The sequence below is a fragment of the Cervus elaphus genome, chromosome 3 (genome assembly GCF_910594005.1).
Source record: "Cervus elaphus chromosome 3, mCerEla1.1, whole genome shotgun sequence".
Lineage (NCBI taxonomy): Eukaryota > Metazoa > Chordata > Mammalia > Artiodactyla > Cervidae > Cervus > Cervus elaphus.
This window is the reverse complement of record NC_057817.1, coordinates 30,789,799-30,806,174: the sequence shown is the minus strand read 5'-3', so window position 1 is coordinate 30,806,174 and position 16,376 is coordinate 30,789,799. Positions and strand designations below refer to the sequence as shown.

Here is a 16,376-nt window from a genome sequence, read left to right as displayed (position 1 = left end):
TGAGGCGGAGGGAGCGTGGGTTGTGGGACCTCCTCGGTGGGTACGGCTCTTTCCATTTCCGATCGTGGCTGATGTCCAGGCGGATTTGGGGCGCTCTGTGTGTGATCTTAGGCCGCAGCTATTTCACCACCCCTACACAGTGGGTACAACAAAATCGAAATGTAGAGGCCAAAGAATCACTGTACATTTGACTCTCATTGTTTATACAGGAAAAGGCTTTAGTTTTCTTTTGTGAACAGTTTATTTATGGAAACATTTTTTCAAGTATTTACTGAGCCTGGGAAATTACACATATAAACTTTAAATTTTCAGAACCCTAAGAAGTAGAAACTATGATTTCCATTTTACAGATAAGATAATGGAGGAATAGAACGGGCCCATATCTAGTAAATAGTGCAAGGAGGTGAATTTGAACCCAGCCCTTATTCTGAGTTTCCCCAGTGGCTCAGACGGTAGAGAATCCACTTTCAGTGCAGGATACCCGGATTCTATCCCTGGGAAGATCCTCTGGAAAAGGGAAAGCCAAGCTACTTCAGTATTCTTGCATGGAGAATCCCATGGACAAGAGGAGTCTGGCGGAGAGGGGTAGCAAAGAGTGGGACACAACTGAGCGACTAACACTCATTCTTTATCCCTTGTCTCTTCTATGGAGAAGTGCATTGGACTGAGAGGGCTTCCCAGATGGCTCAGATGGTAAAAGTGTCTGCCAGCACTTTTTCGATCCCTGGGTCGGGAAGGTTCGATCCCTGGGTTGGGAAGCTCCCCTGGAGAAGGAATGACAACCCACGCCAGTATTCTTTCCTGGAAAATTCCATGGACAGAGGAGCCTGGTAGGCTATAGTCCATGGGGTCGCAGAGTCGGACACGACTGAGCGACTTCACTTTCACTTTTTTTCTTTTTGGACTGAGAAAATTGAGTTATGAGAAAATTGAGTAGATGAGTTCTAGTTGAGGCCTTGCTTCTCTAAAATATTCTACAATTCCATGCTAAATAACGCAGGTATATAGAATGGCAGATAAATCCCAATCTTATAATCCTTTAAGGATTTTTAGTTAAAAGCATCTTTCATCTCACCAGGACTTTGGTAGACATGAGCCAAACTTTTCTCTCCATAACCCTTCTTTATCTTTTTTGCATCCCAACCTTCCCAAACTCTCGTATCTGCTGTCAGTTTAAGTAAGCTATTTCTCCACTACCAATGAGCCGGTGAGCATGGTGACCGTAGAGAATGTACAAAGCTCCAGAACAGAAGTTTAGGCACAAGAAGTGATTAAAACCAAAACGGGGAAAGGAAGGCTTATAGGTGCCTCTTCCCAAAGATGAGGGCAATCCTAGAAGGCATTTTCAGAGAATGAGAATGATAACTCTGCTCTTCTGGAGTACACATTCTAGAGTAGTTTGGAATTGTGGATGCAATACAACCATTAAATAGCAACTGTGTTACATAAGCAAACACTCCGACCCTCAGAAGTACAGAGACATTTGTTATAAACACCCTGTAACTCAAAACTAGGGGAGGCAGTCACATTACAGAAAACCTGGGAATCTTCAACCAAATGCAGTGATATCAAAAAGGAAAATTAAAGCCACCATAGGGAACAATGTAAAGAAGCATTAGGGACTAGGTAGAGATGCAACAAAGGCTTTAATTAGGGAGTCTAGAGAAGGCCTTAGTTGGGGCAGGGAGTAGGGGGGCGACTGTGAAATCCTGCTAAGCTTGAGAAGACAAAAAATGCTGTTTAGAACCACTTCTAAGTTGAGGAGGTGTAGAAATTATTCAACGGTCAAGATATTGGTAAATTCTTTCTGCTTTTCATCAAAGTAGATGGCTGATTTTAATCCAAGGAACATCTTGTTAGCTACTGAACAGGTTAAAGTAGACCTGAGGCTGTTTATAAATAGAGGTTAAGGAAAGATGAATTGAAGGACATTTTTAATTTGGAGTTTTGGGGGCTAATTCTAGAGGAAGTGAGTGTTGGGGGAGAGGGGGATAAATTAATGCTAAAATCCTGTACTTTCTAAAGTCATCTTCATCTATTTTCTTTCCAGCTTATCAGGCCAAAACTGGGAGTCATCCTTGATTTCTCTTCAAACCTTACAGCAGATCCTACCAGCTCCAATTTCAAGATATGTACTTATTGCTACCTTCAGCACTTCCAACCTGGTCCAAGCCACTTTCATCGGGTACCTTAGTTACTGTGAGTATTCTTACCTTTGACTTCCTGTAGTCCACTTTCAACACAGCAGCCAAATGAATATTTTGGGAGTGGAGTGGGGTGGGGGTCCACGCCTCACAGCTTCCAGCATCTCACGGTCTTAGTTCCCTGATCTGAGATTGAACCTGGACCCTCGGCAGTGAAAGTCCTAACCATTGCACCACCAGGGAATTCCCCACAACATGAGTATTTTAAAACCCAAGCTAGATCATGTCACTTCTCAACACTTGTCAATGGTGCTCCATTTCACTGTCTTTATAATGGCTTACAAGGGCCTACTTTATCTAGCCTTCTGCTGCTTCTACCACCACATTTTCCTACTACTTACCGTCTTCCTCAGTCAATTCTGTAACTAGCCCCACTGGCCTCTTTGCTGTTTCTCAAACATGCCAGTCTCTTCTCACCTCACAAACTTTGCAACCTAGAATCCTCTTACTCACAAGTATTCCCATGGCTTGCTCTCTCACCTCTTTCAGGTCTTTCAGTCGGTCAGTCAGTCAGTTCAGTCACTCAGTCGTATCCGACTCTTTGCGACCCCATGAATCGCAGCACGCCAGGCCTCCCTGTCCATCACCAACTCCCGGAGTTTACTCAAACTCATGCCCATCAAGTCAGTGATGCCATCCAGCCATCTCATCCTTCAGGTCTTTGATGAACTGTAGTTTCATAAGGCCTTCCTCCCTGGCCATCTTATTTCCAACTTCAACAATCTTACCCACACACACGAAATCCCTCTCCTTCCCTGCTTTACATTCTCCAAAGTACTTATCATCTAGCATGTTTTATCTCTTCTACAACTAGAATGTAAGTTGTATGAGGGCAAGATGCTTGCTTTGTTTACTGCCATCAGTAAATGGTAATATAGTACTTAGTAAATACTGTATTCTAACTAAGGAATAAATGAAAGGCAAGGGAGTGCCTGAAACTACTTTCCAGAAAAGACGTATCGTAGTTTTAACTTGTTTTCATCACTGGGGTTCTTTGGTTTTGAGTGTTATGAGAATCAAGAAAAGGGGTTAAGATTCCACAGTGCAAAAAAGGTAGCACAAGTGACAATCCACAAACGAAATCAATTCAACAGAAGTAGGCCCCAGAGCTAGAGATTACGATAAATAGAAGCCTCTAAGGGAATCCACAGGAGTCATAGAGAGGGCTTCAAACTTTCTACAGAATGTTGAATGATAGAGATCAAGCCAATCTTACTGGTTTTCAAAACTGTCAGAGACCAGGATGATTTAGGCACTGATGGTAAGATGAAATGTAATGCTATACCAGTTAGTTTAACAAACCTCTGTAACTAGGGATACAGCTGTTTGGAAGTTTATATTGATTTATACCTCATCTATTCCCCAGGATGATACAGTTGATATCTCTTTTAACAAAAGCAAATCACTAAATGTATGACTTTATAATAAATTTATATCATCCATTCTCACACTGTTCATTTACTACACTTCTCTGTTCTTCCATTTATGTCAGACCAATATTCCTAAAATATGAGCAACTTTATCACTAAAGTTTCAGGAGGAGCGCAGCCAACAAAAATGTTCTTGTAGTATTTCAGAAGACTTCCCTGGTGGCTCAGACGGTAAAGCGTCTACCTACAATGCAGGAGACCCGGGTTCAATTCCTGGATGGGGAAGATCCTCTGGAGAAGGAAATGGCAACCCATTCCAGTACTCTTGCCTGGAGAATCCCACGGATGGAGGAGCCTGGTAGGCTACAGTCCATGGGGTGGAGCCTGGTAGGCTACAGTCCATGGGGTCGCAAAGAGGCGGACACAACTGAGCGACTTGACTTCACTTACTTCAGTATTTCAGAAAATGGAAGAAGAAATGCACAGAACTCAATTTTTTTTTCAGAAGTGTTTAACACTGTTAAATTTGTCTTTCTTTCCTTTTAGGGCTTTTAAACTATAGCTACTCCTAACTTTTTAAAAAATAATTTAAGCATAAAAATTTATAATTTAAGCATAAATAATTTATAGCATAAAAATTCTCTCCATTTAAATGTGTACTTTACAAAAATTACCTTGTGTATGTGGTTTTATCATTTCCCAGGAAAAGGGTGAGTATTCACTATCAGAGGCTATTAATTTTTTTTCTTACAAAAGCATTGCTGTCTATACCAACATTTCAGATTTTTTCAAAGAACCAAATATACAAGTATGAATCACTGATAATGCTCACTAGATATGCAGTACATGTTGCTATCTTCTGTTAGACTTGTCTGTTTTTCTGTGTACCAGTCATCCTTCCAGGTATCCATGTGACAATATAGAATGAGGGGTTTCTCCCCTCAGCCACATCATACTTATACTGTCAGGTTCACGGTGATGGTCAGATCTTAGGTATTCCCACTGAAGTCAATTCCCACAGGATCCTGTGCAGTAAGCAAGTACATACTATACTACCAAAACTAAGACAACTATTATCATATCAATGAAATGACAGTTAAAGACTAACTTGAAGACTCAGCACACATAAATGATCAGATGAGTGTTTAACATTTATTGATGGGATGGATAAATACAGATTGAGAAACATACTTGACAGCAAAATATCAAATTGATAGCCAGACTATAAAATGTATACAATGTACTTTTTTAATTTTTAAAAACATTTTTTAAAATTTTTTACAAAGAGCCCTTACTGTAATGGTCACTTACATCTTATCATTCACATAACAGCAGTAGAGATCCCAGGAGTAGCATCCAGAATTGAGGTGCCCCAAGGAAGACAGAGGCAAGAGCAGAATAATATGCTGAGAAAGGACTCTTAAGAGCAATACAAAAAAAAAAAAGACAAAAATATCACCACAAAATTGTACCTGAGTGACATAGATTGGTAAAGTGTTTCACTTTTTTTTTTTTTCCTTCTTTGCTCTTTGGTCTGATAAGAAAACAGTTTTAGGTGTGTGGAGTTGGGTGAGGAGGTGGTCAGTTTCAAATCCAGAAACCTAGGTTAACACTAAGTCAAGTCAGCTGTATTCTTTTCTGTGTGTGCTTAACCCAGCCAGCACTTCCATCTTGTAACCAATCCAATGTGATCAACCACTAATCAGTTAAGGCCTCAGCTTTCAACTGAAGAGTTCCTGATAACCTGATGGAGACATACTTGCTCTGGCTTCAATCAGCATGCTGTCAAGCATCCCTCTCCACGCTTACTATGGCAACAGAAAACCCAAGGCTTTCTCTTCTTTTCATTCGCCATGAATACACACTTAAAAACAGGAAGAGCAGACACCACTTTTCAGTAAACATTCCCTTAGAGACATTAAAATGGAAGGGTCTCCCACGTAAAAATAATTCTCACTCAAGACCACTCTATCAGGCAGGATTATAGTACCAGGCTTTTTATCCCACATAGGGATAAAGAGATAAAACTTGACAGTGTGATACAACATGAACATTTTTTAAACCACCAGGAACAGACACTCAGTTAAAAGCTGGGTGTTGACAAGCAGCAACACAAGAAATCTGGGGAGGCATCAGTCACTGAAAGTTTAGTGGGACTGCAAAGGGCTTACTTCTCACCATGTGAAGGGTTGCACAGGCTGCTTAAATTCTCCCAACCCCAAGAGAATAACATTTGTATTCCAACTTCAAGATGGAATTCCCTTTTCCCTGGCATTAAGATCAAAACAGATTATCAACAAAGGAATAATCCTCTTAAAAGTTAATCAGTTCCCAAGTTCCCACAGTCCCCTGTTTCTGTGGGAAATACAGGTATGTTTAGAGTCCAACCATACTGGGATAAGACCCCTCTAATCGGCCTTTGTCCAGGAACAAAGAGGGGAATGGATTTTCAATATGGGGAGTTAGGTAGCAGAGGTGAAAGTAAATCCAGCACTGATGTTACCATGATTTTATTTCTATATTCTAATCCATTGCTGTTCCAACTGGAGATTTAATTTTTCTATCAATACTGGTGAAGCCAATAATACAGAACTATGTAAAAGGATACATTAAATGAAAACACTAAAATCATTAAAAAAGGAGGGGGGGTAGGGTGCTGAGGGTCTCAGATATGGAAACACATTGATTCAAGTAAAAAGACTAGACTAATTCCTATGTATTTTCTAAACCCAAAAAGCATAACTGATACTTCAGAAGACCAACGTAGCTTTAGATTAATGCTTCACGAAAGGTAAGCGAACAGCAACACAGGTATCTGATTAAAAGTCCTAAGGACAATTCACAGATAATCTTTTTGCCAACATGAGATTCAAGCAAAGTTTCAGGAATGAGATTTATAGAACCTGAGGCTCCAGGCCTGCTTATCACCACTTATCCTTGATAGTCTAGGTTAAAAGGAGGGGGGGGGGAGTCATGTTTACTAGACTAACTTTAGATGTATAAATCCTGTTTCTCACCCTTTGAAGTGGTGAGGGTAAAAGACGACACAGTGTTTAGAAACCACACAACCTCGTGAAGCCTAAGTTTACGGAATTTGGACAACATGCATGCTAGTTGACAGGGACATGTGCTAACCCAAAGACAATGCAGCAAACACTTCATGCAGAGCCCATGAGTCTCATAACATATGCACAGATATAAAAGCAGACACTGCAGGTTATCTTAAAACAGTATCAGGAGGCACTAATATAGAAAAGTCTCTAAACTGACCTATATCAGCAATGATCTACTAGTGCAAAGGCCAGACTATGCAGCAGAAAGCAGCTTTTAGGCTCTAGTAAGCACTTTTTTCAAGGTCACTCCTGACAAAGTTCTAAGGAACTAACCAGACTGCCATGGAGAACTGCTGAGGCCAAGTGGATATGTATCTCTGTGGTGAGGAAGTGAATGTGATTAGAAAATATGTGACATTTCATGAGAAAAACTTAAAGCTGTAAGAGACATCTTCATAATCAAATCAGTGATCATCACTTCCACAAAGATACAAAAGCAAACTAAATAACCTTTAAAGGTCAGGGAAGAAAGCTGACTCCACCAAACAAAATCTAAACAAACAGCCTAAATTTAGTAAATACATCACGCATCTACCAATTACCAAACATAACACAGAAAATATCAAGGAGAGAGAGGAAAATGTCATCTGTAAAAGTAAAGTGACATTCCAAGTCAAAAGTATTACTGGTGTATCGATCAGCAGAGAGCTCACTTTACACAGCAATGGCAGGCACTCTGGACAGTTAAAATATGTAGAGACATAGGACACTAACTCACCTTTGATTAAGGTTTATTGTACAAATTCCCTCCTATATTAAGCCAGTGCATCATCAATTCCAACTGCCTCAGTTTTTTCCCCAACCTGTTCCTGGCAAGCAGCAGCACACATAAAACTCCTATCTCCCTATGACTTCCAATTAAAAAATTCAATTTATCCATAAAGAATATTTGGTGTGGAAAAAAAGCTGCATTAAAATCAAGACAAATTCAAATTGCATCACCTTTTCCATAGCAAAAAACACCATGAAGACTGAAGAATATCACATTAAATGATCTGTGACTTGGTGGCATTTTCAGCTGGACAACTTGGCTTAGAATTCTTTCTAGCCCCCTGAAAGACTTCTTTCCTCAACAAAACATTCACTCCTAAAACATGGGACAATTAAGTACCCATAAGAACAGGACTCCTGATCCATGTTTCTAAAGGACTTTTAGAAATCTCCAGAAGAACTTCTGCCTAGAATTAAAGCCACCAAAGATGGACAATCTAAACATAACAGTTATCTGTAGGCTAGGCTAGCTCACCCTCATGGCATCAGCACTGTTCAATTCCTAAGTTTCGATCTCTGAAGTCATATAGACTGCAAAATTTGAGGATGCAGCTGCTTCCCTTCAGACATACAGAAAGTCTTACATTCATAATATAATTTAAAATATAATGTCCTAAAAATTCCCAATCACAATTTTCATTGTTTTCAGTATCCTCTAGCTCCATGGCTTCTCCCAGAACTATTCTCACATATGGTCTGGGCTTCACAGAAAGGACAGCACACCCCACTTCCATTCAGAGACCCTGAGACTGCTCTCACTTGAACACCTTCCTAAAGCCCAACGTGGAGGGGTGGGGGGGGGGATACAATTCTGTAGGGCCAAAGCCAGCCTAGCTCTCTAGCCTTCTTCCTCGATCCCATCTTTGTTCTCTATCAAAAGGAAAAAGAGGGTAAAAAAGGAAGTTTGTGTAAGAGTCCAAAGTCAGACTACTGACTGCACCTGCCCAAATTAGAATTTAGAAGGCTACCTCCAATTACAACATAAAGAATAGGGGAAATCATCACGCCAAATATATGCCTCTTCCTCCCTTTATGCTCAGAAAGGCCACACCGTGTTCTTTCTAGTAGACTGTCGAGAAGTAGAAATGGTGAAGGACAGGGAGGGAAAGATAAAACATGATTTTTAAACACACACACACTTAATATCACACGCACCCACACTTATTTACACACTTACAGGTCAAAACACTTCAAGTGGCCAGAGCCTGTCTCAGAACTCATGGCCAAAATCCTATCTTCCCGTCCCGCCTACACACACCCCCAACCCTCCAATCCCACCCGGAAGGACTCATTACTGTGTATCTCATACACACAGCAAAATCCCTACCCCTTCCCCAATTATATATATATATAAAAAAAAAACTAAACAGATAACTTACTTTCTTTAAATTATTTTTTAAAAGTCTCTTAAAAGATTTTGACGTTTAAATACTTCCTCTCTTCTGATATATTAAACACCAAAGGGATCCACAACTGCTTGATAAAACACACCCTCCATGTTTCAGTCCTAGCAAGAAGAGGGAAGATACCAACTCTAGTCAACCTAATCAGGAGGTGGAGGGGCCAAGAAGAGAGAAAGTATTCTGAATCATTCACAGCTTTAACACATTCTCACCTCTCCAATACCAGTAAAAACTATAATAAAATAGTTAAATTTCTGAGGCAGGAGATATTAACCACCAAGGTCCTCAACCATCCTCCCACCTATGTCTCAATATTAATTTATTCCCTAGTCCAAGAAGGGTGACATATTTTATATGAGAAGTAATTTTCTTAGTCCAGAATCAGTAGTTTAAAAACAAATGCGTTTTTAAAGAAGCTTTTTTCTCCTCTTCTTTTTCTTTTTTTACTTGGGAAGGGGTGGAAGTGGTGGAGGAGGTTCTGATGGTAGAGGTGGTGGCCGGGGTTTGTCTGTGTTGCCAGATCTGGAGGACATTCCACCAGCCCGTGGATTCATATATTCTCCGTAAGAATGAACGTATTCAAACGCTGGGGGCTGAGTGGGCTGAACACCCTGGGCATTGAGAAGGGAGTTAAGCATATTCACAGTATCTTGATAGTCTGTGGTCTGGGGTGTATTGTGACTATTGGCCCCAGTGGAGCTTTTATCCAATTTCATGTGAGGAACTCGAGTTTTACAGCTGGGCTGTGAAAAATGAAGGCCACTTGTGTCTGAGCTATGCCCAGGCAACTGGGCCATTGTAGGAAGAGGTGGGAAGGAAAAATTTATGGAAGAGGATTTAGCACTCTTGGCAGTCTTGGCTGAATGATCATACGCCGCCCCTCCAGTCTCCTCAGGGAGGGGCCTTTTACGAGAAGAACTGGAAGAGGAGAAAGAGCTAGACAAGCCATAGGGTTTGTGTGCTAAGGTGCTTGTCTGGCTACTATGTTTTGGATCACCCAGACGTTTGTTCCCAGGACCAGCTGGAAGCTGTGAGTGAGAGTGTTTGTGTGAGTGGTGATTATGATGATGATGATGATTAGATGGGTGAGTTTTGTGCTTTTCTTTGTGCTCTCGGTTCTTTGTGACACTGTCATCTACAGAATTGTGCTTGTCAGCTGCAGTGTGAACTTTAATGCGCATTTTTATCTCCTCTGGTTTTGCAGAGGCAGCTTTATCTCCACCTGTCATTGGAATTCTCATTTTGAGAGCGGTTTTGTCAGTTTTTTCCAGAAAAGACCGCTCAGGGTTTTCTGAGCCCTCTATGGGCATTTTCAGAATGACCGAAGAATGGCTATCATGGTGAGACAGGAGATTCTGGGCAGCATATGCATACTGTGACTTCACATTGGCCTCCATGTTCTCCAGTTGCCTCTTCTGGGCAGCCAACTCTTCTGCATGCTTTGCACGGTATTCTTTCAGTGATACTTTAGCTGACGGCACACTCTTACTATTCTGTTTCTGGGAAACAAACGCATTTGAACCATCCTGTTGTAAGGAATGATCAACTCCTACAAGTGCTAAATTCTCACTCTTCCGATAACCCTGAGCAGGTTCTACCTTGAAAGGAGGGTGGGAGGACAGCCAACGCTCACTTGACAACATCTCCACATTGCTTAGGTTGCTCTTTGAGTCTTCAGTGGCTGGAAGGGAAGGCACTGCACTTGTGGTAGAAGAAGCTGACATGCTCATTAAACCTGCGATAGTTGTATCTGAAGAGCTCTGAGAAATCATATTAAGGATTGTCTGCTCCGAAGAGTTTTCATCTGCTCCTCGGTCATCTGCTTTTGTTTTCCTGTCAGCCTGCCATGCCTAGAATGAAGCAAATAACATTTTTTCACTTCAAGTAATTCATCATATGGGGAAAAAACACTGAAATGAGTAGCCTGTATCTGCTGTGGCATTGGGAGTTGGGATAGCCCATAACCAGAAGGCTACTCTAACATGAGATTGACAATTATTACTATCAGGAGATTTAAGATTTTTTTAAAACTTCAATCAAGAGTCACAAGATCGCAAAGAGGCACAATACCTAAGGTATGAAAGCAAGCCAAGTGTCCAACAAAAAAAAAAAGAACGGATTTAAAAAATGTGGCCTATACATACAATGAAATATCATTTAACCTTAAAAGAGGAGGGAGACTCTGTGAAGACAGCAGAATAGGAAGCCCCAAGAATCTGTCTCCCACCTAAACAACAACTGCACAGGCAGAATCTTTCTGATATAACTATTTTGGAACACTAGTCTGCTGAAGGCTTGTAATTTCCAGGGTAAGTAAGCCATGGACAAATAATTGGGTTTAATTTCCCTCAATTTCAGCTCTCAGCCCCAGGCAGCTGTGCATCTGTTCCTACAGTAGCTTCCTCACAGCCTGGGGAAGCCTGACTGGCAAATACTGGAGATCTGTGCTCTGATCACTGACTGTTGCTTTCAATCACAGAGGTACAAAGAAGCAGGTGACCACTGTTGTTGCACCTCCCTCCATTGTTGTGATCCCCTCCTCCTCTGGCTGAAGTGAATTCCCCAAATACAAACGGCCAATACCCTTCCTCCCCCACTTCATTTTTTCCTTTTCCCTCTTTAGGAGCCAGATACTATGGTAGAACATTAAAAAACTACATATACAGAAATGTCTAGGAGAAGGCTCAGAAAAGAGAAGTCCATAATTTTACACATCAGGCTAATCTTCAGCACAGAGATATCCCTCCAAATCAAGCCACCAGCCCAAATATACAAAAAGAAAAAATAACAAACCCCAGGAAAGCAAGGGAATCTGATTTCAGAGTTACCATGTTATTAGATTCAAACATTCAATCTTCAACAACAACAAAGTCATATATAAAGAAACAAAAAGTATAGCCCATTTGAAAGGGAAAAAAAATCAACAGAAAATGTCCTGAAAAAGACCCAATGGCAAATCTACTAGGCAAAGACGTTAAAATAACGGCCTTAAAGATACTTAAGGAAACGAAGTTGAAAGTTTAACAACATGTTAACAAAATGAGATAAGAGATTTAAAAAGAAAATAAAAATTTTTAAAGAAACCAGAAAGAAATCCTAGAGCTGAAAAGTACAATAACTGAAATGAAAATGCACTGGAGGGTTTCAAAGGCAGATCTGAACAGCCAGAAAAATCCGCAAACTTGAAGACAGCACAATGGAAATTGTATCAAGTCTGAGGAACCGAAAGGAAAAAAAAGAAATTAGAGTACTATAACTTTAGGATGTTCAAGATAATCCCATGATACATACAAAGAAAACAGCCTGGAATACAAAAAACAAGCAAGAAAGTTTAAAATTTTTCACTGTGAAAAATCAACTAAGTACAAAAAACAGTAATGCAGGAAATGGACAAAAAGCTCTAAGGCATACAGGCATACTTGTGGAGATGCTGTGGGTTCAGTTTCAGACCATCTCAATGAAGCTAATATCACAATAAAGTCAGGGAATTCCCTGGTAGTTCAGTCGGTAAAGAATCTGCCTGCAGTGCAGGAGACCCGGGTTCAGTCCCCAGCTTGGGAAGATACCCTGGAGAAGGAAATGACAACCCACTCCAGTATTCTTGCCTGGAAATCCCATGGACAGAGGAGCCTGGTGGGCTACAGTCCACAGGGTCGCAAGAGTCAGACAGACTGCGCATCTAAACCACCACCACCACCATAATAAAGCAAGCACCAAAAAATTTCTCATTACCCACTGCATATAAAAATTATCCTTATATTAAGTCTATTAAATATGCACCAGCATTATTTAAAAAAAAAAAAAAGGCATACACCTTAATTCAAAATACCTTATTGCTAAAAAATGCTAACCATCATTTGAGTTGTGGTAGTAATATTAAGGATTATTGATGGCATATCACCATGATAGGAATTTCCAAAATGTAACAGACACAAAGTAAGCAAATACTGTTGGGAAAATGGCACAAACAAACCTTTTCATTGCAAGGCTGCCACAAACCTTCATTATAAAAAGTGCAATATCTGCAAAGTGCAATAAAACTAGGTATGCCTATTAAAAAAATACTGTAAGTGACAGAAGTCTCTCCTTATCTGTAATTACTTTAAGTGTAAGTGGACTAAACTCTTAAAGAAAAGACAGATTTGTAGAATGGGTAAAAACATATGCTCAAACTCCAACTTACAGTTATCTATATGCCACTGAGATCCAAAGACCCAAACAAGCAAAGTGAAAGGATGGAAAAAGAAATACAATGCCAACAGTAACCAGGAGAACATGCATGGCTACTCTAAGAGCAGACAAAATAGACTTTAAATCAAAAAAGGTTTTAAAAGACAAAGAAGGACATTATATATGTTAAAAGGCTAGGTACAGAAGTAAGACACACCAGTTATAAATATTTACATACCTAGTGACTGGCCATCAAAATATATGAGGCCAAAACCTAAAAGAATTCAAGAAAAATAGACGGCTTTACAGTAATAGTTGAAGACTTCAATGCCCCCTCACAATGATAGATCAGACAGAAGATGAGGAAATAGGACTTAAATAATAAATAAACTAACTAGATCCAATAAATATATACAGAACACTCTCCCCCAAATCAGCAGCATACATTCTTTAAGTGCATATGAGACATTTTCCAGGACAGACCATATGTTAGGCCGCAAACTTAGTCAAAAGATTTTAAAAAACACATAATCACACTAAAAATCAAAACGAGATAAAAGTTAGTGAAAACTGGGGGAAAAAAATCACAAATTGTGGAAATTAAACCAATGGATCAAAGAAATCAAAAGGGAAATGAGAAAATACTTAGAGAAAAAGGAAAACAAAAGTACAACATTTCAAAACAAGGGAGGTAGCAAAAGTGGTGCTAAGGGAGAAATTTACAGCTATAAACATACTAAAATCAGGAAACTAAAATCCCACAAGCTATGAAACACAAAAACAAATCAACAAACATCTCAAAATAACAAACTTACAATTTAAGGAACTAGAAAAAGAGGAACTAAACACAAAGGTAGCAGAGAGAAAGATACAATAAAGATTAGAGCAGAGAATAAAATGAAGCAAAGAAAAATAGAGAAAAATCAAAAAACAAAATTTGGGGACTTCCCTGATGGTCACGTAGTTAAGAATCTGCCTGTCAATGCAGAGGACACAGGTTCAATCCCTAGTCCAGAAAGATCCCACATGACATGGAACAATTAAGCCCATGCACAACAACTACTGAGCACAGGCTCTAGAGCCCGTGACCTTAACTACTCAGCCTGTGTGTTCCCATTCCTGAAGCCTGCACACGCAGAGCCCGTGCTCCACAGCAAGAGAAGCCACCACAAAAAGTAACACCAATCCTTTTCAAACTCTCCAGAAAATAAGAGGAGGAATACTTCTCAACTCATTCTATGAGGTGAGCATCACCCTGATACCAAAATCAGACAAAAACACTGTAAGAAAGGAAAACTACAGGCCAATATCCCTTAAAAACAGATAAAAAATCGTCAACAAAATACTAGCAAAATGAATTTGACAGCCTATTTTAAAAACTACATATCATGACTAAGTGGGATTTATTCCTGGAATATAAAAGACAGTTCAACATACGGAAATCAATTGATATAATATGTCACAAAAAGTAAGACACGACTGAGCACGTACACAAGCACATCAGATAACCAGAATGAAGGGGAAAAAAAAAACACCACCACATGATCATCTCAATTCATGAAGAAAAAGCATCTGACAAAATTCAACACACTTTCAAGATAAAAATACTCAACAAACGAGGGATATAAGAAAACTATCTAAACATAATAAAAGCCATATTTATAAAAAACCCACAGTGAATATCACATTCAATAGTGAAAGACTGAAAGCTTTCCTTAATATCAAGAATAAGGTAAGGATGCTCACTTTCAACACCTGCATTCAACACACTTCTGGAAGTCCAAGCCACAGCAATCAAGGCAAGAAAAAGAAATAGAAGGCATCAAATTGGGACTTCCCTGGTGGTCCAGTGGTTAAGAATCTGCCTGCCAATGCAGGGGACTCCGGTTCAATCCCTGGTCCAGGAAGATCCCACATACCATGGAGCAACAAAACTGGTGCGCTATCAATACTGAGCCAGCACTCCAGAGCCTGTGAGCCATGACTAGAGAAAGCCCGTGCACAGCAATGAAGGCCAAGCGTAGCAAAAAAAAAAGAAGGCATCAAATTGGAAAAGAAGAAGTAATATTATCAGTCTGTAGATGACATGAGCTTATATGTAGAAAACTCCAAAGATTCCATCAAAAAATTATTTTTTCTAATTCTATTAGAATTAATCAATGAATTAGGCAAAGCAGCAGGAAAATAAAATTCAGTTACAGTTCCCTGAATGAACAGTAAACAATCTGAAAAGGAAATTATATGAAAACAATTCCATTTACAACAGCATCAAAAAGAACAAAGTACTTAGAAATTACCAAGTAAAAGACTTGCATGGGCTTCCCTAGTAGCTCAAGATGGTAAAGCATCTGACTGCAATGCAGGAGACTGGGGTTCAATCCCTAGGTTGGGAAGATCCCCTGGAGAAGGAAATGGCAACCCACTCCAGTATCCTTGCCTGGAAAATCCCACGGACAGAAGAACCTGGTGGGCTGTACAGTCCATGGGGTCACAAAGAATCCGACACGACTCAGCGACTAACACACAAAAGACTTGAACAATGAAAACTGCAAGACACTGGTGAAAGATACTACGGAAAACATAACTGGAAACTCATCCTGTGTTCTGGATCCAAACATTAATTCAAACATTAGTTTTGTTAAAATGTGCATACTCAAAGCAATGTATAGATTCCTGCAATCCATGTCAAAGTTCCAATGACATTTTTTGCAGAAATAAAAAATCCATCCTACAATTTATACGGAATCTCAAAGGACCCTGAATAGACAAAACAATCTCGAAAATGAAAAACCAATAGAACAGACTTTTGGACTCTGTGGGAGAAGGCAAGGGTGGGATATTCTGACAGAATAGCATTGAAGCAAGTATACTATCAAGTTTGAAACAGATCGCCAGCCCAGGTTGGATGCATGAGACAAGTGCTCAGGGCTGGTGCACTGGGAAGACCCAGAGGGATGGGATGGGGAGGGAGTTGGGAGGGGGGATCAGGATGGGGAAGACATGTAAATCCATGGCTGATTCATGTCAATGTATGGCAAAAACCACTACAATATTGTAAAGTAATTAGCCTCCAACTAATAAAAATAAATGGGAAAAAAAAAAAGAAAAACCAAGCAGGAAGACTCACATTTCCTGATTCCAAAACTTACTACAAAGCCACAGTAATGGGTTAATGACATATAGATGAATGGAACATTAGTCCAGAATAAACCTTGTCATACATGATCAAATGATTTTTGACAAGGGTGCCAAGACCATTCAATGGGGAAAAGACAGTTTTTTCAACAAATGATGCTAGGAAAACTACACATCCACATGCAAAAGAATGAGATTGGACCCTTACCT

The 16,376-nt window shown here is 39.9% G+C and overlaps 1 protein-coding gene and 1 long non-coding RNA gene across 2 annotated transcripts in view; one reads left to right on the top strand and one right to left on the bottom strand.

Annotated features, from left to right (window-relative positions):
* The first annotated feature begins 24 nt into the window (after window positions 1-24).
* LOC122682640 lies at window positions 25-3,832 on the top strand. The gene is made up of 3 exons (XR_006337461.1): window positions 25-139; window positions 2,051-2,199; window positions 3,774-3,832. It is a non-coding gene; the product is annotated as an uncharacterized LOC122682640 (long non-coding RNA).
* An 872-nt stretch (window positions 3,833-4,704) lies between these two features.
* The window catches only part of CCNT1 (cyclin T1), a 40,801-nt gene continuing 29,129 nt past the window's right edge, over window positions 4,705-16,376 (bottom strand). The window contains exon 9 of the mRNA XM_043885564.1: window positions 4,705-10,711. Within this exon, the coding sequence (XP_043741499.1) occupies window positions 9,305-10,711 (1,407 nt within the window). The 3' untranslated portion in view covers window positions 4,705-9,304. The remainder of the gene's footprint in view (window positions 10,712-16,376) is intronic.